Source organism: Centruroides vittatus, unplaced genomic scaffold (assembly GCF_030686945.1).
Source record: "Centruroides vittatus isolate TY-2023 unplaced genomic scaffold, ASM3068694v2 scaffold_861, whole genome shotgun sequence".
Lineage (NCBI taxonomy): Eukaryota > Metazoa > Arthropoda > Arachnida > Scorpiones > Buthidae > Centruroides > Centruroides vittatus.
This window is the reverse complement of record NW_027122718.1, coordinates 700457-722319: the sequence shown is the minus strand read 5'-3', so window position 1 is coordinate 722319 and position 21863 is coordinate 700457. Positions and strand designations below refer to the sequence as shown.

General features: G+C 30.1%; 1 protein-coding gene across 1 annotated transcript in view; it reads right to left on the bottom strand.

Annotated features, from left to right (window-relative positions):
* sws (patatin like phospholipase domain containing sws) overlaps window positions 1-21863 on the bottom strand; it is a 164726-nt gene that overhangs the window by 124896 nt on the left and 17967 nt on the right. Inside the window, exons 3-8 of the mRNA XM_067288448.1 lie at window positions 18011-18105; window positions 17505-17575; window positions 16593-16730; window positions 15309-15468; window positions 13495-13575; window positions 5990-6051 (exon numbers count right to left, since the gene is read on the bottom strand). Of these exons, the coding sequence (XP_067144549.1) occupies window positions 5990-6051; window positions 13495-13575; window positions 15309-15468; window positions 16593-16730; window positions 17505-17575; window positions 18011-18105 (607 nt within the window). The remainder of the gene's footprint in view (window positions 1-5989; window positions 6052-13494; window positions 13576-15308; window positions 15469-16592; window positions 16731-17504; window positions 17576-18010; window positions 18106-21863) is intronic.

The window sequence follows — 21863 nt, the reverse complement described above, 5'->3', positions numbered from 1 at the left end:
TTAATATTTTTGTTGTGTTTTTAAATAATTGCTGTCTTTTTACTTCTCTCTTCTGTGACAATGCTCAAAGCACCCCTATACTTCATCACCGCTTGACCGAAGGGTTGACAGTGTTTGCAATGACAAAGTTGTCAGTCTGACACCACTGTCTTTTGGACAAAGCTTTTTGCATGAGCCATAGTGTCTGTAGACACTTGGACTTGGGATGGAGACAGACTGTGCAAAAGGAGTGCACTTTACTACGAAAAATAATACCCATTTATTGATTATATAAACTATTTACACACAAGTTTTAAGCATGAGAGAGAGAGAGAGAGAGAGTGTTTACAAAAGTTCATGCAAAGTATTTACCTGAAGATCACTCTCGATTTCAGCCTTTTCGGAGAAGGAGATACTATAATCCTCGATGGGTACATGGGGGTCATCGATTATTAGTGGTTAAGCTTCTGATCACTGGCTATTGGTGGAGTATCCATGGCAAAGTGTATCCTAATGCACACACAACTGACCTTCAAGGATGGAAGAACTCTTCCGTTGGATGAACTCCTGGTGTTGTCATCAGACATTTTATTTGGGGGGTCCTCCCTCTTTCTTCCATTACCCTTTTTTTGGTAAAGTAAATCTCCACATCCAATACTGATTTTGTTGTTAAGTTCCTGGTGAGACATTTGATGTGTCACCTTAAACAAGGAAGCAAGTCCGTGGGAAAAGTTATAATCATATCTTTTAGGATTTTTTCTTCTTTCGAAAAATTTTTTTGAATAAAATTTTTTTGTCAAGTCCAGGCTTTCACGTCACCCCGGCCTTTCCAAAATCATGCTTGGTCCCAAAAGAGCAAGTTTGATTTTGCTCCTTTCAGTCGGTGTAACAATTTACAATGAAAAAATCTCTCTCTCTTTTGATGAGCTATGTAACATTAACAAAATGCCATCTGTTGGGCTCCCTAATTAATTCTGCTAATTGTTGCAATCACTTTTTGTCTGATTTGTTTTCCGTCTGACTTTATTTGTGTATGTGGGAGATGATTTTCTAACAGTTATGTGGCTTTGCAGCAGATGTAGCATTGTAGTCGGTGTCATGTCTAGAGTTCCTTGACCTTGTGAAGGGGTCGACCTTTTTGAGAAAATGACTACAGGCAAAAATGGGATGCCTAAAATCGTGAGCATAGTGAGGAGGACTATTATGGCTTTGAGTAATATTTTAAAGCTTAATGTTTGATCGGGATCTGGTTGTTTTTCTTGTTGCATCCGATTGACCTTTTTTCCCCCTCGTTTTTACTTCTGCTTGGGTTGATAAGATTTAATTTCGATTCTGAATGGCTCGTTGTTTATAGGTTTTGTACCCTTCCCATCAGGGAAATTGAAATTGGTTCGTTATCCTTCTCTTCCGTGGATCAGATTGTTTAATTGACCCTTCTCTTCATCTTTTTAAGAGTGAATTTTATTAGAATCTGGTGGATTTTCTAATTGGATCAGTCTCTTCTCTATTTCTTGAGGTATATCTTTAATTTTCTCTCCTCCTACTACTATTTGGGTTCTTTCCCATGATTGGACAACTCTGACAACAGTTTCTCTATTGGTCAGGATCCTCCTTGTCATACTTGTTTTGTTTTCTCCCTTGGCTTGGAGGGCTCATGGAAGCTTATTTCTCTTCCATTGGGAAGTATTATTGTTTTGTCCGCCATATTTATTCCTAACCTTAGATCGATAATTATATCTCTTCCTAGTAATCTGTCAAATGGATACGTGATTTGATCATCGACGATGTAGCATGTGTAAAGAAATTGTAGAGGGCCTATTTTGAATCGGAATTTGCTTCTTCCATATGGATAGATTTTGTGTACAGTGATACTTCAAAACAATATATCTCTTTTCTATCGTATGCTCTATGAAGTTTGCTGTTCAAGGTCAAGTGCAGAAAATATGCATCACTTTCGAGCCTGTGTCTACAGCTAATTGCGTCTTGGCATCGTTAATTTGACAGTATAATCTTGGGTCCTCATCTTGAGCTCTATCCTTAGGATAATTTGTTGTTTCATTGAATCTTGCGATTTTGATCTTGGATGGCTTTTGTCTCTCCCACCTATAGTTTCCTCTATTTTCTTGCCAGTTTCTATTGTTCCTCCTCTCATATTGCTGTATCTGGGGTTGAGGTTATTTCATTCGAGTTTGCCAATTAGTTCGTGAGCCGCTTGTTCTATTTCTTGTTCCATATTGGAAATTGTTTCTTTGAGTTCACATGCTGCCTACTATGTTTCTTGAGTTGTCCTGTTGATCTCTAAATCTATTTCTATCATATTGATTGCATTTTTGATGTGCAAATGGAGGATTTTTATATCTGTTAGTTTCTCTTGACTTTTGTGACTCCTTAATTCATCTAATTGTTCCTGTATTTGCATGATCATCTGATCTATTTTTCTATTGATATGGTCCATTCATTAGTCTTCATCTACTGATCTAATGACTGGTTTGCTGCTTAATTGATATGTTGTTTCTTTGCTGATGGCCACCTGTAATGCTCTATCAAAAGTTTCTGGCTCTTGAGACATCACTTGTCTTTTAATTATAGGATTAAGGCCACTTAAAATTTGTATTCTTAACCTCTCGTCCCTTTAAGTTGACATCTTTTTATGATTTCTGATTCACAGGTGTCATCACTAGCCTGCTCTATAATCGTTTCTGATACTAGCATCTGCAGCCTAACTGCATATGTTTGTATATCTTTGTCATGCTCCTGCATGCATGTGTAAAATCTTTGAAGGCGAAGCAAATAGGGCTCTCTTTCGAACCTCTCTATCATTTCTTTTTTGAAGTCATCATATTTCTTGGTTTCTTTCATGCAAGCATCTTTCCACACGAATTCACTTGTGATACCTGTTAGCCTTAGTTTTGTGATCCCTAAACAATGGTGTTTTGACCAGACTGTCAATTTTGCAATTTGATCTATTGATTTAAGAAATTTGCCTGCTTTTAATCCTGCTGGGTCTTCAGAAAATGTTGGAATTAAAGGGATCATACTGCCTATACTGCTTGCTGCAAGTGCACTTCCCGCTCTCTCCCCACAAGTGCCCTGGTGGATTTGTTTCTCCTCTTGTTTCCATCCTTGCCCCCTTTGTTTCTTCTCTGATTTGGTCTCTAATTTGCCTTTACTGTCACACTGCCACTCTGACCTGTGATCGGAGTTCACTTTTTTCTCTGAGCCTAATTTTTCCAAAAGGTTTTGTTTTTGTGTCAGCCTTTTGTTTTTGTACTTCTAGGGGACCTGGGAGCCTTAAAATCCCACTTCTGACCAGTGTGACAATGCTCGAAGCCCCCACCTATGCTTCAGGACAACTTGACCAAAGGGTGGACACAGTGTTTGCGACGACAAAGTGGTAAATCAGACACCACTGTCTTTTGGACATATCTATATATTTTATATAACCAAAAAAAAAAAAAAAAAAAAAAAAAACACCTTTAAAAATCCAGTAGAGAAAATTTACTAAATAAAAACGTTTTGATTGCAACCTTCAAGCAGCAAAACATCAACATATGTCAGTGGATCAGAAATGAAAAGTGGTTTTAAATTATATCCCTTTTTAACCCATTTCCGTCAGATTCGATTTTTTAATTATTAATTTTAATGTAATTAAACATAAAAATGAAAAAAAAAATGAAAGAAATGCGTTAATTTTGAAGAGAAAGCTTCAAAGTTTAATTTCCTTTGTCTCGCCTTTCTGCAAAATTTGACACCTATAAGTTATTGTGTTTACAGCTGGATGACCTTGAGAATAGCTGGTTTCGTCATTCCCAGGACACTCCCATAAAAGTTTCAGGAGATGAACGGTCTAAAGTAGGGTGAATACTAGTTAAACGTATATTTCTAAACATTTTTCAAAAATTATGTTTTTTATTGCGATTTCCGATCCCCCGACTTAATTAAACAAATATACAATAAAATGTATTAATTAAAAAAATTAAAAAACTATTGGATGTCGTTTTTGACATCAGAAAGTAGTGTTAAATAACTTTACTGCAGTAAAATCTGTACACTAGAACTTTAGAACGATGAATGAAATTTAATAAAAAAAATCCCATAAAAAAAAACAATTAAGCATTAATCATGCATCATTAAAAATTAATTAAAATCGCAATAAGATTTTTTCGTGCAGGTAAAAATTTTTTAAACAATTTGAAAACTTAAAAAACATCCGAAAATTGAGAAAAAAACATTTCTTTTTTCCCGAGGGACCAAATATCCATTTGTTCGTAATGCTATGGAACTTGCTCGAACCAAGTTTTAGCGTGGGTAGAAAGGGAGGAATACATAAAGCAGTCAGAGCTAATAATCTAGAGGTTGTATATTGATGCAACCCAACGACATTCAGAATTTTAAGGAACAATAAAAATCCGTATAACCATAGTTCCGCTGCAGGGATTCACTCCATCCTGTTAATTGACCAATGTTTCAAATCAAAACTGGTCTATGTGGGTGCCACTATGCACAACTTACAACAACGGCTCAAAGAACATAAATATACAATTGATAAAAATCTCAACAACATGTCACTTGTAGCTTATGCACATCATCAGGACATTCAGGTGCAATGGGAGCAGGCATTGATCATCAAACCAACATTGAGTATACATATTATGAGAATATCTGGAAAGATTAGAGAATTTTAAAGCACACAAAAAATCTGGTTGCATCAACTATTGAGATGCGAACACCTTGGCTACCGCATGGCAGTCTTTTTATGAAAGTTAATTTTTATTAAGGAACAGTTATTCGTCTATTTTTACTTTTTATTGTTTATTTTATTTCTGTAGTTATTTATTTAATATTTGCAACTATAATTTCAATTATTTATGTATTTATTTTAGAATTCTGGTTATCGTTTTTTAAATTTATGTTCTATTTTCACATTCTATTTTATCATAACTGAGGAAGATCGGTTAAACCAATCGAAAATGTTTTTATTTAGTAAATTTTCTTTACTGGATTTTAAAGGAGTGTTTTTTGTCATAGTCTTTTAACAGACACAAACTTTTTCACATGAGCTGTAGCATCTATAGGCACTTGGATTCAGGATGGAGAAGGATTGGGCAAAAGTAGTGCACTTTACAACTCAATTACAAAAAATAATACCCATTTACTGATTATATGAACTATTTACACATATAAACTTTAAGCGTGAGAGAGAGAGAAAGTTTACAAACGTTCGCACAAGATCGCTCTCAATTTGGGCCTTTTTTTCAGTGGAGGAGATACTATAGTCCTTGATGAATACTTGGGTCATCGATTATCGGTGGTTAAGCTTTTGATCACTGGCTATTGGCGCAGTATCTGCAGCAAAGTGTACCCTAATGCGCACACAACCAACCTTCGAGGATGAAAGAACTCTTCTGTCGGACAAACTCCTGGTGTGGTCATCAGACATTGCCTTTTATTTGGGGTATCCCCTTTCTTCCATTGCCCTTTTTTGGTAAAGTAAATCTCCACATCCAATACTGATTTTGTGGTTAAGTTCCTGGTGACACATTCGATGTGTCACTTTAAACAAGGAAGCAAGTCCATGGGAAAAGTTATAATCATATCCTTTAGGATTTTTTTTCTTTCGAAAAATTTTTTCATCAAGTCCAGGCTCTCACTTTTTATTTTCAGTTCTGATTTTCTAATAGAAAGTTCTAAAAATGTTCTTAAATATTTAATTTGGAGTTTAAGTGTTTATCATCTTATACAAATGCCTGATTTATTTATGGTTATTACTGATTTGAATATTTTACCAATGCATACAAGTGTTATATAATGTTTATAAAATAATAAATTTTACAGAATAAGTAACATTATATGGCTGAAGCTACATCTATTTCATAAATAACTTTCATACTAATGTAATTTTTAAAACTATTCCATAAAATAAACACAGACCAAACTGATAAATATCTTTATAATAACTAATATTATATCGTCATCAGTCAGAAAAGAATGTTAATTTATGAAAACTTACCTTAGAACATTACAGTCTTCTAAAGCTTTTGCTGATACAGTTTTATATTGTGCAGGATGACCCTAAAAACAAATTTTTGAAAGTAAGTATTAAAAACCATTTTAAAACTTAATTGTAAAGTTAATCATTTATTCATAGTGATCTGATAATTCTAACTTACTTTCCTACAAGTTAACACAATAAAAAGGTTAGAAGATAATTTATTAGTTTAAAAATATTTCTTTATTTCAATGTTTACATTTTTATCATCTATACCAGATATTCTCAAACTTTTTTGAGCAACTATGAACACACTGTATCCTTATCATACATTGTTCTACATATCTAAAAACCATTAAATGTAATGTTTCTTCTTAGCCATTTTAATGAAGGAAAGGCAAAGGTTGTCAGTAAATCCAACCCCTAGCCTAAAGTCACTGTTCAGTCAAGACCCTGACATTCCCTTGTTTCATTTTTGCCCCTTAGGGGTAGCAGCAGCCACTTTGAGAACCACTGATCTATACTTAGAATTTCTAATAAAATCTCTCTAATCAAATTCCAAAAACAAAATTTTGACAAATAGATTGATATTTTTAACAATAAAATATATATTTTAATAGGTAATTTTAAATATAATTTTAAAAAATCATCTCAAAAATGATTCACTGTATAAAACTGAGAATCAATGAAGAAAGGTGACAAATGAAAAAGCAAAGTTATTTTTACATTCAAGTGTTTTTTTTAAAAGAAAAATTATGTAGTACATATGTCAATGTATTCCGACTTTCACAATTTTATAGTATAAAGATAAGATCATATGCCATCTGTTGTCACTAGTTACATTCATTTACTTTCTTATCTCTTGATAAATTAGAAAGTTTCATAATCAAACCTTTGTTTTTAATATTAGAGTTTACTACTTTAAAAAAATTTAATGATATATAGTCAAATTTTCGAAATTAGGAGAGCTAACATTGTAAATAATGTTAGCTATTTTCTTCACTCAAACATTGACAATTTTATTTGATGTTTTCTTCTAAGCTTGTGACAACTGAAATAAACTTCTTTATATAAAGATTAGATTTTATTATATGATGATTTTGATTTGCAGGACTGTTACAACACAACAATTAATATAAAAGTTCTTTAAAAACTTAAGTGTCATCATATAAATAAATAAATGTTTATTAGTCATATTAAGCCATAGCCTGTTATTACAAGGAGTTATTACATAGAATATTCATTAATTATACCCATAATAACAACATTTGGGATTATCTGTTCATCTTATTACATACATAAATTGGATCAATTCAAATACTTTAACCGTTAAAAGGATTATTTACAAAATGTTTTTGTATAATTATATAATTTGTAAATCATAACAGTATTTGCATCTTGGAAAAAATGATAAATTTGATTTTCTTCTGTAATATAATTTAATCTATTTAAATCTGCTTTTTCTCTTAGTTCATAACCTTTTTTACACTCACAAACACGTGATACTTAGTGAATAATTCTTAGACAGATACTTTTTGAAATTTCGTAGATTCTATTATTAACTGTAAACATATTGCTATTTAATCTCAGTTGAATGAAAAACTTCTTGACAGTAAAAGACATATTGGATAACATAGTAATATCATAACTGAACATTTTCCTGGATTGATGCTTAATTTTAATGTATCAAAATATTTTTGTACATTTCTAATTTTCATGCGAAGACCTGCTGCTGTAGGAGAGACTATTACAATATCATCAGCATATGCTATGGAGTGGATTACTTGGCCGTCTATAAAAAATCCATCATCATCTTTCTCGAAACATTCATTTATATCTGATAGAAAATAATTAAAAAGATGTGGGGACCAAGGGTCACCTTGAAGAAGAACCTCTATTCACTTGTAATGCTGGCCATTTCTTGTCAAATTGTTTAATTATTACTTCGTAGTGTCCAAACAATTGATCAATTATTCTAATCATTTGTGTATCTGCTCCATTTTTGCTTAACTTCTCTAGTAACACTGCAATAACCACCGAGTCATATGCTTTTTCGATATCCAAAAACAAGGCTAAGACTGTCTTTTTTTTATATAATTGCAATTGAACTAGTGCCGTCAATAAAAATAATGCAATTTGAGTGCCTCCATTTTTTGTGAAGGCAAACTGTGTATAATTGAGTAATTATTCTCAGTCTACTCATTAAACTTTTCCGTTAGTACTGCTATAAACAGTTCGTGAAACCCAGACAAAAGAGAGATAGGTTGATAGTTGGCTGGACAGCTTCTTTCTCCTTTTTTAAATATCATTTGGATGATGATTCTGTTCCAATCTCCAGGTATTGTACCCATGTTATAGAAATTATTGTATAGGTTAGCCAATAGATGAATACCTTCAATTGAAAAGTTTTTGATTATTGAGTTGGTAATGGAATTGGCACCTGGAGCTGTTCTCGCTCTTATTTTTTTGATACACCGATGTAAATTTTCTACGTTAAATATTTCTGTTATTGATTGAATTGTAACAGTTAAGCATTGTATTTTCTGCACAATGTATGTATTTTTTATAGGTAATGGAAAATTCCTCAAAGTATTGCTGCCACTTTTCATACATCACATAATATTTGGGCTCTGGGGTTTGTGGTTTATTTCTGACTTGCTTAATAATATTCCAAAATTTTTTCGTATTATTAGCCCAGTGATTCTCAACCTTTTTTCGTCACAATACACTTTTAATAATTTAAAAATTTGGCGGCACACGCGGTTACTTTGGTAAGTACTGCAGGACAACTGGTGACGTCATAACAGTGATTTTTAAACGCAGTTAGTTATTTAGGTCACATTTTCTAAACACCTTGGTAACTACCGGCAGTTACTGGTAACACTGGTTACAGTTTCCAAATGCACCCTAGGAAAGCAGAACCGATTAAACTACTTGTCTGATGTTGCTTATGTATGGATATTCACAGTAGCGGCACACTTCAAAAATCTCACGGCACACTAAAGTGCCGCGGCACAGTGGTTGAGAATCACTGCATTAGCCTTTAATAATTGGTCACTCGTCTCAGAATAATATTTCTTTTTTTGCTTTAATTAGATTTTGATATATTCTTTTGTTCCTTATATATACTTGCAACATTGACTCAGAGTTCATTTTTCTAAAATACTGTAAGCTACATTTTTTTTTAATCTTATGTAAGTAACAACTCTTATCAAACCAGACTTGTTTGGGTTGTGTCCTATTACTGTTCCAGGAGGTTTTGTATTGAAATTGATCTATTATATTCATTAAGTTATCATATTTCTGAACAGCAATTCTATTACTTTCATGATCTTGTATCACTAACAATTGATTGTTGAATTCATTTTTGAATTTTTTCAGATTAAAACTTTTTCTCATCTATTCTATAAATTCAGCTATTTTTTTGGATTTGTTCTTCCTGTTTTCATGTGGAACTCCAATTAGTTCTAGTTGCATAGGGAAGTGGTCTGAAATATCATTATTGAAAACTATAAATTCCTTAATTTTATTTAGGACAAATTCCAAACAAATTATATAGTCAATTATAGATTTGCCTAAATTAGACAAATAGGTATATTCCGCAGGACAGTCATTTGGGAGTCGTCCATTCAATATATATAAATTATTATCTTGTACAAATTCTAGTAATGACCCTAAGTTATTTACTTTATCTTTAGACTTTCTAATATCTATAATTCCATTGTTTTTTGTATCCATTGTTTCACCTATTCAACTATTAGCGTCACCACCAATTATCCACAAGTCTGTGAAATTAGTTCTCTGTATTATCTTATTTTGGATTTCTATTAAGATTCTCTTTTTATCAGAGTTTGGTGGGAGATATGAGTATAATTTCTATAAGAGTTTCTCCCCAGAGTGCACTTAAACGTTGACAAAGTTCTTGTTCAGCTAGAATGTAGTTATTATCAGCAGTCCAAGACCTCAACTTACCTAGATTTTTATTAACAATAAGAGTCCTCCAGAGGGCTGACTGGATTTACTATTTCTTTGACCTTTACTTTCTAATACTAAAAGTGTTTTATCTTCTATTTTTAACTGGATCAACCAAGTTTCAGACAGACCAATAACTGTATTAGAATTCAAATATCTATAAAATATATTTGTGTATAGTTTTCTTTTGGAGGCATTGTATATTCCAAAATCCAAAAAGATTTTTGGAATTATTCCTTTTTGTATAGCCACTTTCTTCCAATGGAAATTCAACTACTAAATTTGTCTGCTCTATTCTATATCCTTGTTGGTTATTATTTTCTAGTATTTCTTGGTTTGTAGAATCTTCTTTTCTCTGATTATTCATGGAAATTAAGCTTTTTTGGCATGTGTAGTTGATATACATTTAAAGGGTTTTTTAGGATTAAATTGAATGGTCTAACTTTTTGTAAGTTGAGATTGTGTGTGTAGACATTCTCTTTCTTTATATAATAATCATCATCTCTCATTATTATTTTAATGCCTTTGGCTTTTTCTTGTTGAACTATTGATACCAAATTTTCTCCCCTCAATCTCAATCTTCTACACAGATCTGTTTTAAACATAATTTTTTTATGTTCATCTAAATTGATTTTTGCTTTCTTAGACCAAAATTCTTTAAGTATTAAATTTCTTTCTATCGTGTGTTGAGGATAATTTAATTACAGCCTATGGTAAAAATAGTAAGTAATAATGAATATAACTATCTATTGGACTATTTGCTATACCTAGTTCTCTTATTATAAATTGTTCAATTTCTTTTAGATATTCCAAAGTTTCAAGCAGAAAATTAATTACTATATTTTTGTTCATTTTTTCATTTAATAATTGATCCATTTCAAATTCTAGCTCACCTTTTGTGTGGGAATTATCCTTAGTTATTAAAGTCCATTTCTTCCAATTTTTGTGCAATTTTTTTGGACTCCAATTGCTTTCTTCTTTCAGATTAACTTCTGTTTTGATATTCTGCAATTCAGTGTTTGTTTGTTTGAATTTTTCTTGAATTAAATCATATATGGATTTCAGCGAATACCTTGGTTTTTCTGCTGTTGGAATGTCTACTCTTCGTACGGTTTGAAAGTAGTCTTGTATTATGGGAGTTCTCACATCGTTTAATTCGTCTCTATCATAATCCTGTTCCTCAAGCAGAATTTCTTGGCTGGACGCTATTTCAGATATATTTGTTTTTTCTATAACTTTAGAAATGGCATTATGTGGCCTCCCCACCCCTTCTTTTGTATGTCTGTATGGCCACCATATTGAGGTGATCTAGACAAAGGTCCTGGGTTAGATTCTATATCCAAAATAATCAATAAACTTAATATCAGTAGTAAGGATAGTTCATTTTTATAATTCCACTTCAATTGAGGTTGCATTTTCCTCCAATAGCAAATCATTATCTCATTGTTTTATTGACTATTCTCTTGAGATTATCGCACCAACACCTTTGACAGTCGAGACACTCCTCCCAAGTGTCATATAATTTTGACAATATTGCATAAAGTGAATTTTAATCCAACAGAAAATTATTTGAATATTACATGCATGTGACAGCTTTAATAAAGGATTATTTTGCATTAGTTTGATTATAATAGAAATTAATTTGCCATCAAACTAATATGCTATATATTATTAATATAATGTATTTCTGCTGCAAATAAGACTTACATTATTGTAAACTACAACAAACACTAGCATTCTATTTAAAATTTATTTTGTATACTAGTACTTTCTATATATTAACAGGCCCTTTTATACTGGAAATTATGGATGCAGATATTTAGTCTTACAGATCAAAAATAATGTTTTTTATTTAGTTCACCCGAACACGTACACTTTAAACTTGTGTTTCGGACTCGTTCGTCCCTCCTCGGCAGGCCTTTCAAATGACACTTTCTACAATTAACAATAAAAACATTTCTTGGTACAATTATAACTAAAATTAATTAAAACACAATCATTTCCCGACAATAAATTTAAAAATTCTTACAATTTCTGTATTTCCGATCTTCTTTACATTTCCACTTAAACTCACGATCTGTCGGGAAATGATTGTGTTTTAATTAATTTTAGTTATAATTGTACCAAGAAATGTTTTTGTTGTTAATTGTAGAAAGTGTCATTGAAAGGCCTGCCGAGGAGGGACGAACAAGTTTAAAGTGTACGTGTTCGGGTGAACTAAATAAAGAACATTATTTTTGATCTGTAAGACTAAATATCTACATCCATTATTTCCAGTATAATAAGTCCTGTTAACCCTTAGCCTGCCGTTTGCCACGCCCCTTATTTTGTAAAACGACCAAGGGCAAAATAGGTGAATCAGGCAATATTATTTTAAAAATTCACCAAAAATTAAATTATTACTTTATTCATATATATATAAAAAATCACATATTTATCAATATAGTTAGTTTTAAATGACATTTTTCAATAAAGTTTGTTTAAAAAAAATTTATGAAAAAAAAAAAACAAAATCATATGATAACTGACATTCAAACTCGAAAATTTGTTACTTTGTCAAAATTAACATTGTCTGGCTACTTCATTCTTATTCTCACTGAGCCAGAATGACGTAGAATATTGTTCTGTACAATTTGATATAACATTTATACATGTATGTGTATTTGTTGTGAAATTATCGCAAATCATATCAAACATTTGTTCGAAATCTGAACTTTATTCTGCTTTCAACTAACATAATGAACTAATATACTTTATTCATTTCATATCAAACAAGATTATATATTTTTGTAATAAACATATGATTACCAGTAGCAACAGATGTAACATTTGCTGATATTTTAGATTTAAAAAAAAAAATAAAAAAAAAATATAAAATATCAGAACTGAAGGTCATAACTTGTTTATAATGCATTAACATATTATAGCTGAATAAACTTATTATAGCATTAATAAACTAATGATAGTAATATTATTGCATGAATATGCTAAAAATGAAATAAAAAATTATCAAAAAATGAAAAATTAAGAAAAAAGACCGATAATTAAAATTTCTTAAGTCAACAAAACACCACCTGGACAAAAATACGTGAAACAGACGATAAACAAGACGATGTCATCAAGTGCTGACATCTGTTGTCGATAAATTTTATAAAAATCTATTGTTAACAGGGTAACGATCAATCGGTACCCTGGCCGGGTAAGGGTTAATATATAGAAAGTACTAGTATACAAAATAAATTTTAAATAGAGTTAAAAAGGACACAAAGGCATAATAATTAAACACTAGCATTGTTTAACTTCAAATAAACTTTTGACAATAATATAGCTTAAATGTATCAAAAATGACAAATTTCTAGACAAATTATTGATAAATTCATGATGATTTGTATCAGTATTTGACATTAAACTGCTTTTTAGCATAACATTTGAGAAAAAAATGAATAGATCCATTATATTTACTGACAAAAGTAAATATTTGAAAATTTTTAAATCAATAGGAATATATGAAGTTGCAAGTTACATAAGCTAATAATTCAAATCATAATACTTACAGTTAAAACATCCATTATACTTAAAAGACTTGCAATACTTTCTCCTTCATTTACTTTCTTCAAATGTAATTCTCTGCCATCCTAATATACAAATATTAAAATTTATACAAACAGAAAATTTTAATTTTTTTTAAATGATACAAAGCAAGTTAAATAAAACATGCCTTCAAATTTTGTAACTCAAATTTCATCCACTTTTAGTTAAGATAGAATTCTGAAACTTTGAAGACATATCTTTGAGGATAATGCTATTTTATTGTTGTTTTAGGGATCCCTATCATCCTCTTCACCCCAAAACCCAACATACAACAAATGTAGAATTTAATCACATCATTTAGGGTAATCAGTTTACGTCTTTATATTAAATATCTGAATGATTACATACAATGATTTAAAGGAAAAATTAACCACCATATTCAGATAAAGAAATATTTTGACTAAACATAAATGTTTAGCAATATTAACAACAATGGTAAATGATTTACTAAGGCTTTATTGCCACATTTTTCACATTATACACATATTTCATCTGCAATGATCAGTCAGCATAGATAAGATAGGAAACAATGTGTATGTGACTTACACAAGTATAGGCTTACCAGATTGGATCTGCAAAGTCAATCTCAATAGGTAGGCAGGTTTGAAGGGCACAAGTCTTATCAAGGCTGCCAGATGGGCATATAGATGCCTTGAATGCTTTGATTTCTAAATTCTAGGCAAAAAAAATGACAAGCTTAGACATACGCAAATTTTTTTTGTCTGGAGCAATTGTGGGCGAATTCTAAGCAAATTTTCACTTTTTCGAAAAAAAAGAAAGGGCTAAAATTGCAAATTATTAACATAAATTTGAGAATTAGCCAAAAATTTTCCAAAATTTAGTACAAAATAGGTGTGAAAGAGAATATTTTTGGGCCTGGAACAACGAAAAAATCTGGCTGCCAAGTCTTATTTATAAGTACATACCAGTGCTGTATTTTTAACAGATGTAATATCTGCAATGTATTACAGCTTGTAATGTTGTACAAAGTACACAATAAATGTATACACAAAATGTCTGATGCAATTTGTGGATTACTTAAGTTGATTCAATTGATTTACATTTACAAACAATCAGTCACTGAGACTCGCAAAATTTTTAGACTGACATATGTTCTGTACTATTTAAACTAAAACAATCTCAGACACAAAGTAAAAAGCTAAAATATCTTATTAACTTATAATTTCATTAACAATTGGACCCAGTTATGCAAAAAGCTACCAACCTTCTACACACTTAAACTGAGTATATCACAATTAAAGTTTTTCATTTTCAAACAAAATATAAACTGGATTAGTCACTGAACTTTACAAATAGTAACAGTAGCTGTGCTGTGTTTGGTTATCTCTGTAAAATGAAGATTAAACAATACCCATTTTTGTACATTTGACAGTTAGTAGCCTTTTGCATAACTAAGCCAAAGTTTCTCTTTTTCTGTGCCTTGAGCAGTAAAAGGGATTTATTATTAGAAATCAACAACATTATTTAATTCTAATAATAATTTTCTGCATTAAGAATTTACATATTATTTATAAATTTTATTACATTAGAGAGAGTAAGCACAAGTTTTATAAAATATCAATAATTTGATATTTATTAAAATTATAAAATATTGTTTTATATAATAATTATCAACCTAATAAATTAAAGTTATAATAATTAGGTTAATAATTACATAATTATTTTCAACCTAACAGTTAAAAACAAAGTTAGATGCTAATTATGACTTATCTAAAGTTCACTAAAAACAATATAAATTAAACAATAAATTACTTACAGATTCTGTTATGAATACTGTTAAACGACCACTTTGGACAACATATATACTATCATCTGGATCTCCAATAGAAAACAGCATATGTCCTGCATATACTTGAATAGTTTGAAGTGTTTTACATAATTCCAAAAATAAAGGCTTTTCATAAAATCCAAATATTCTAGAAAATGTAATGTATATATAATTTGTATTAAAGTTACTAATGTATGGCTAATTAAAAAATATATTTACTCAATATTTTAAACCAAATTAAATACAGAATATGTCCTTACAGATTTAATTGTAAAGGATGTCCCATTAACAGTGTCAGATGTAAATTGCATGCCACTGGCATTCCACATTGTTGTGGCCTTGAAATAATCATTGTCAGTGATCAGGACATGTGTTTCCAAAACTGATTTCTAGACTATGTCATCTCAAGCATTATTGACCAGAACTAGCTACTAGTTCTGATCAATATTGGTGATTTGTCATCCTGCAACTGTGGAAGTTTGCCAAACCTTGTCTGCTAATAACCCAGAAACAATTCCTGACCAAGACATGTTCAATATATTATTGGTGAAATTGAAACAGAATTATGCAGCAATGTCTTAAGCAATTTTGTGAAGAGTGCATGTGTGCTACCAGAGTTGTGGGGAACATTTGGTAGATACCGTCTTCCACATGAAAATGGCTTAGCACTGGAGTGTAATGTTAATTTATATTGAAATAAAAATACTTAGTTGTTCAATAAATGATGCATTTTATTCCACAATTAGGTCAAGCAATGCTATTGGGACACCGTATATTTATATTTTGTACTTAAATATATCTAAAAAAATATGTAGAAAAAGTATAATATACTATGAATATGTAGAAAAGTTTGCAGAAAAGTATTCATGTTTCATCTAATAAGTCCCAGAAATTTTCTAAATCATCTAACACTTGCATTTTTTTTTTTTTTTTTTAATTAGAACTTGTTACATTCATATGTTTCAGAATATTTTAAAACATTTATTATAGATGTGATTTCAAGCACTAATCGGGTTTTAGATCTCCAAAAGAACTGAAGGTTAAGAATTGAAGGCAAAAGGAGTAATATGAAATTTTATTATTTGTTAAGAAAATGAAATCATGTCTGTTGATGTTTAAAATATTTTAAGCTTAAAATAAAATATTTACTTTTGTATCTTAATAAGAAATGACTATTATACAATCAGTTTAAATACGAGGTATGTTATATCATCTCTTCCATTCAGTAAAGTTTTTATTAATTTATTAGAATTAAAAGAAATTTATATCTACCTAACACTATTCAGCATATACATAACTTCACGTGGCAATTTTGACTCAGATTGTTCAATATCTTCCTCAAGAAATGATTGTGATGGTTCCTTTACCAATAAAGTTAGAGGCTGTTGTTCTTTCTTTAGACGCAGCAATCTAAAAACAAATAAATAAAATTAACACTTTAAAAAAAAAAAGAATTCTTTAATTATTAATTCAAAATATTTTAATTCAAAAATTTTAGGAAAAAAAAAAGTCAAGAATACAACAAATTATGTTATTCTTTTATAATAAAACTTTAGAAAGTTAGATAGGAAAGCTAGGGCAAGGAAGAAAAAATTCTACTATCAGTTTTCATTAAAGTAAATCTAACAAAAAGTACAAAACAAATTGAAAATTTAAATATTCTAAAATCCATGGGCAAATTTGAGATGACACACATGCTTACTTGAATAAAAAAAAATATATTGAATAATGAAGTTTACACTTAAAAATTGTGAAATTTTGTATGGAGGATTTCCAAAACAGTGTTAGAATAAAATTGGAAGTTGTGTTGTATCGGGATATCCCCAACTTTCAAACCATCAGAGTGAAACAGTCTTGTACAAGGGATACTTGTATTTGATTTTATTCAACTTATATTTTTAAATTTTTTACAAAACTTGCATAAGTAGTAAAGTCACCATCTTGCAAACTATCTTAATACTAATAATGTAATATTAAAATTAATAATTTAGTTATTATATTTTTTTACAAACATCTGAAAAAAATTAACTCTGAGTTGGATTTGCATACAACTAAGGGAAAGTCTGAAGTTCATTAATAAATATATTTTCATGTAACAATGGAAAACAAAAGAATTTATTTTTTTATTAAAGACATTTAGATTAAGAAATACACAAAAATTTTTTAACCAAATTAAAATATTACCTTTTAGCAAGACGAATAACTATCTGTCGTTTCTTCCCTTTTCCACCATCTTGGTACGAAAGTGATTTAACCTTTAAAATTAACAAATATATATATGTTATTTTTAGCTTATCTTATATTTAATGAAATTTTTGAATACAGAATTTAAGCATGTTTTTAAAAATTCAAACTTTAACAACAAAGAAAGTCTTATATTTCAAAAAGAAACTTTTACAAATTGATTATCCATTAAAAATATTTTATATGGACAATAAATTACAGTTATTATTGATAAATTATTAAATACTTTGCAACTTAACATCAATTCTTTAGAAATTACTAAAAAGAAAGTACTGCATTATAGTAAATTAGCATCTACATCAACAATTGTTACTTTTTTAATTTTCAATATTTTAAAATGTTCTGTAGTGAAAATTACAAAGCAAGCAAGCAAATGGAAAAAAATTAAATTCTGATTTTGACTAATTACTCATGTTTTTAATTTGGAAAAATTTTTTTTTACATACCTTTCTTATCATTTTTCTACCATAAAAAATCATTTTGTCTCTCTTTCTGAACCGAGGTCTTGATGATCCTATCATATTCCGAGTAACCGTTTTAACTAGAACAAAAATATTTTATCGATTTAGTCTTTCCTTAGCTCTACAAAAAATCTCATACATCATTGAAAAATTAAAGATAAAAAATTAAGCCTAAAATTTATATCTGTAACAAACAAATATTTATTGGGACATTTAAACTTGCAGCTCGGCATTGTGACAATTTTAATTTAATTTAAAATATATGCTCTCCACCAATGGCATAGCTACAGATTTTACGCCCTGGAGCAAGTAGAATTGGTGCACCCCTTTGTTCCTCAGACGAGGTCTGGCGAAATTTATTTTGAACATCTAATTTAAAAACATATTTAATTATTTTGACTTAAAATCTTACTTAACAATTTATTTGAGATTTGAAGCATTTCAACCATTCAATTTAACAAATACAAATATAATAACGAAACAAAATATAATTCTTTAAGTATGGAATACCTAATAATATTTACTAATTATATAAATTGTATTGGCAAAATGTACTGCACCTCCCTGCAAAATTTAAGAAATTTTCCACAAAAAGCACAGGAGTCATTAAGCTTCAAACAGTGAACAAAATTGTGCCACAAACACTAACATTGATACATACAGAAAATTACCCGATTGTTTTGCATTTCTTGACATTTCAAGGTGTCCTAAGTCGAAAAATGCAAATTGGTCAATCACTTTCTCCAGATCAAGTTGACAAGCTATTGATTCTTCAATTGGTACATTAGCCAAAGAGCTAAGATGGTGATGTGACATGCTTCTTAAATAAGTTTTGATTAATTTTAGTTTTGAAAAACTTCGTTCTTCTGTCGCCGTTTGCCACCCGTATAGTAAAAAAAAAAAAAAAAAAAAAAAAAAAAATCAGGCATGCTGTAATAATGTCAGAGAAGCTACTCGAGGCTGTAGTGTGAATTAAAAGTAGCTCGGCAACTTGGCGTATAGAAGTAATTTCTTTTACCTGAATATAAAAAAAACATTTTAAATCAAAGCAGTCGAGGTCCAAAACTAGGCAAAATGTCAGAGGGATATGTCGATTGTAACAATCCTGATCTTTCCAAAATATTTTTATCAGACGATGCGACAAAATATGCAGGTGATAAGCGTTTAAAAAGTATGCATAACTGTCGAACAAATTCAAATATAATAGTTAATTGATTAATTATTAAAGCCAAAAATTTTTGTTTACAAATGTTTTTACAAGTTTTTATTTCGCCCTTTCTAACTTGGTGCCCTAGTGGTTCGTGTGCCTGGAGCAGTTGGAGCAAACTGCTCCATGGTAGCTACGCCTCTGCTCGCCACCTCAAATTAGTAGTGGCTTGCTCCTGTACGTCATATTTTTCTTTTAACAATAGTGTCATGCTGGTCATCTAGCTAACACTTTACAGGAAAAAGTTTTTGAATTGAAATAACATGACTTCCTGTTTGTATCAGAAGTTTGTATATAATTAATTGGAACCTTCTGCCCCTAAGCTCTCCATATCTGGTCTTATCTTTCATCTATCTAACTCCATTCTAGAGATTAAGGAAAGACAGACAGATGGACAAAACAGTGGAAATTTATAGCTACAATTTTTTCAAATTGCAGCCCACTAAATAATTTGTCATATCTGGGAAAGTTTCATAAAATCAATAGTATTTGTGGTAGTTGAAGTAACAATTGTATGAGGTTAAAGTATCTTAAGTTTCAGTAACAAATTAAGAAAAATGCCAAAATCAGCTTTTTTAGCAAAAAAATTACCTATAATAAGTCATTTGTTAAAAGCATCTTCTATTTTAAAATGCACACTTAAATTGAAACTAAATGAATAGTCCCCAAAACAATTTACCCAAGTTTACAAATAACATGGAGTTATAATTTCCAACAAGCTTCAACTATCTCTGTAGAATACTATGTAACAATAGGGATAAAAATTTATTCTTTAAACCTAGAACTGCTGTACAAATTGATAAAATCTTCTATAGAAGTCTGATGCTGGCCCCTGAACGAGGCTGAAAACATTTGCTGCTTTTCATCTATGCCGATGGCATTGTTGGAAGTGTATGAAAGGTCAGTTTTTCATCAATGTGAACAATAGAGACAACTAACTGAATGATTAAACAAATTACATCATTTTACTTATTCTAAAAATTTCAGTTTTTCATTTCTGTTTTTTTTTTTTTTTAGAGAATTTCAAATATACCAAACTGTTCTTTAAGATTAATATTTTGTCAAATATTTCACTGTCTTTATAAATTTATAAAATTAAGTACCAGCAATTTTATTAACATTATTTCATTATAATATTTAAGAACAAAACCTTACATATATATCAGACAATTGCTAAAAAAATTGAATCAATGTTTTCATTTAGGCAAATTATAATCAGAAAACAGATTTACCTTTATGTAAAGAACTCATTCTGAATTATAAATTCATTATCATTTTAAGGTTTTATTTCAATACTAGACACAAGTCAGTGTCTGTTGGTCAAAGCATTTTTTTTTTTAAATTTGGGATTATGAGCTATTTATTCTTAGAATTTAAATGTTCAATTCTAAATGTTTACTTTAAGATTTTTTTTTCTTTCTTTCTATAGAGCAGATCTGAAGACTGAAGTGTAAAAAGCTCTAAAAATGTATCTTTCTTAAATTAAACAGTTTTTCAAGCTTCTTAATTGTGCAAATCTCTCTTTAAAACACTAACATTATAGTTCAATGCAGGGCTGTGGAGTTGACGTTGGGAAAAATGTGTCGACTTTGACTCAACATTTTAAATTTTAGTTTTTTAATTTAAATAAAATTTATTTTGGGGATACTATAGATTACTATCTATGGAATTTCGGGACTTTGAGTATATATCTGAACCGAGGGGACCGAGACGAGTTCAATGATACCTTACTTTTGGACCGGAGATGAAAAATAAAAAAGTTGTCATACTTTCTTCCGGCGATCGCACGATGATCGGAAGTCGGGTCGCTCTCTCCGCTCTCGTATCGCGTGTTTAACCCTACTGGAGATGACCGTAGTCAGACGTCATGGTTTGCAGACTTTACCGCAAGATGGCAGTACTAGCAACTACGGTGCTGTCTTCATGAGAGCATTAAAAAAGTATGGTAAGTGAAAAAGTATGACAACTTTATTTTTCGTCTCTGGTCGAAAAATAGGGTATGGTTGAACTCGTCTCGGTCCAGAGTTCCAATATATAATCGAAGTCCTGAAATTCCATAGGGGTAATCTATAGTACACCCTTTATTTTATATTAATTAATTTTTTTAAATGTTTTTGTGTTTTGTTATAATTCATTTATTTTAAATACAAAATGCAATTATTTAATTTATTAAATATGTATCAATAGTTTTTGTAGTATTTGTGTTTAGTAGTTAAATTATTTTGACCCAATTAAATTTCAATATTTTTAATTCATTCCTTTATTATCCCTGCTCTAAATAAGTACGCCATTTTTCTGAACGAGCCAGACTAATTGATCAGAGTATATATTTTTCTTTTCTGAACAAGGGGCTGAAGTACTAGCTAGAACAAGGGGCTTTTTAGTTGGACGAACTTTTCTGGAAGGGTGAAATGAAGTGCAAATGCTGTAGAATAAAGATATGTCAATATAGAATTTTATCGCTCCCCTTTTTTCTTTTTTTAAATATTTGTAAAAAATTAATTTTTTTTATAAAAATAAATATTAATGCGAATTAAATATTAAAAATACTAACTATAAAAGTATTTGGGTAAATGCCCATAGCTCCTTTCAGAGTATAGAGTAATGAGTGCCTCTGCCTCCCATAAAATG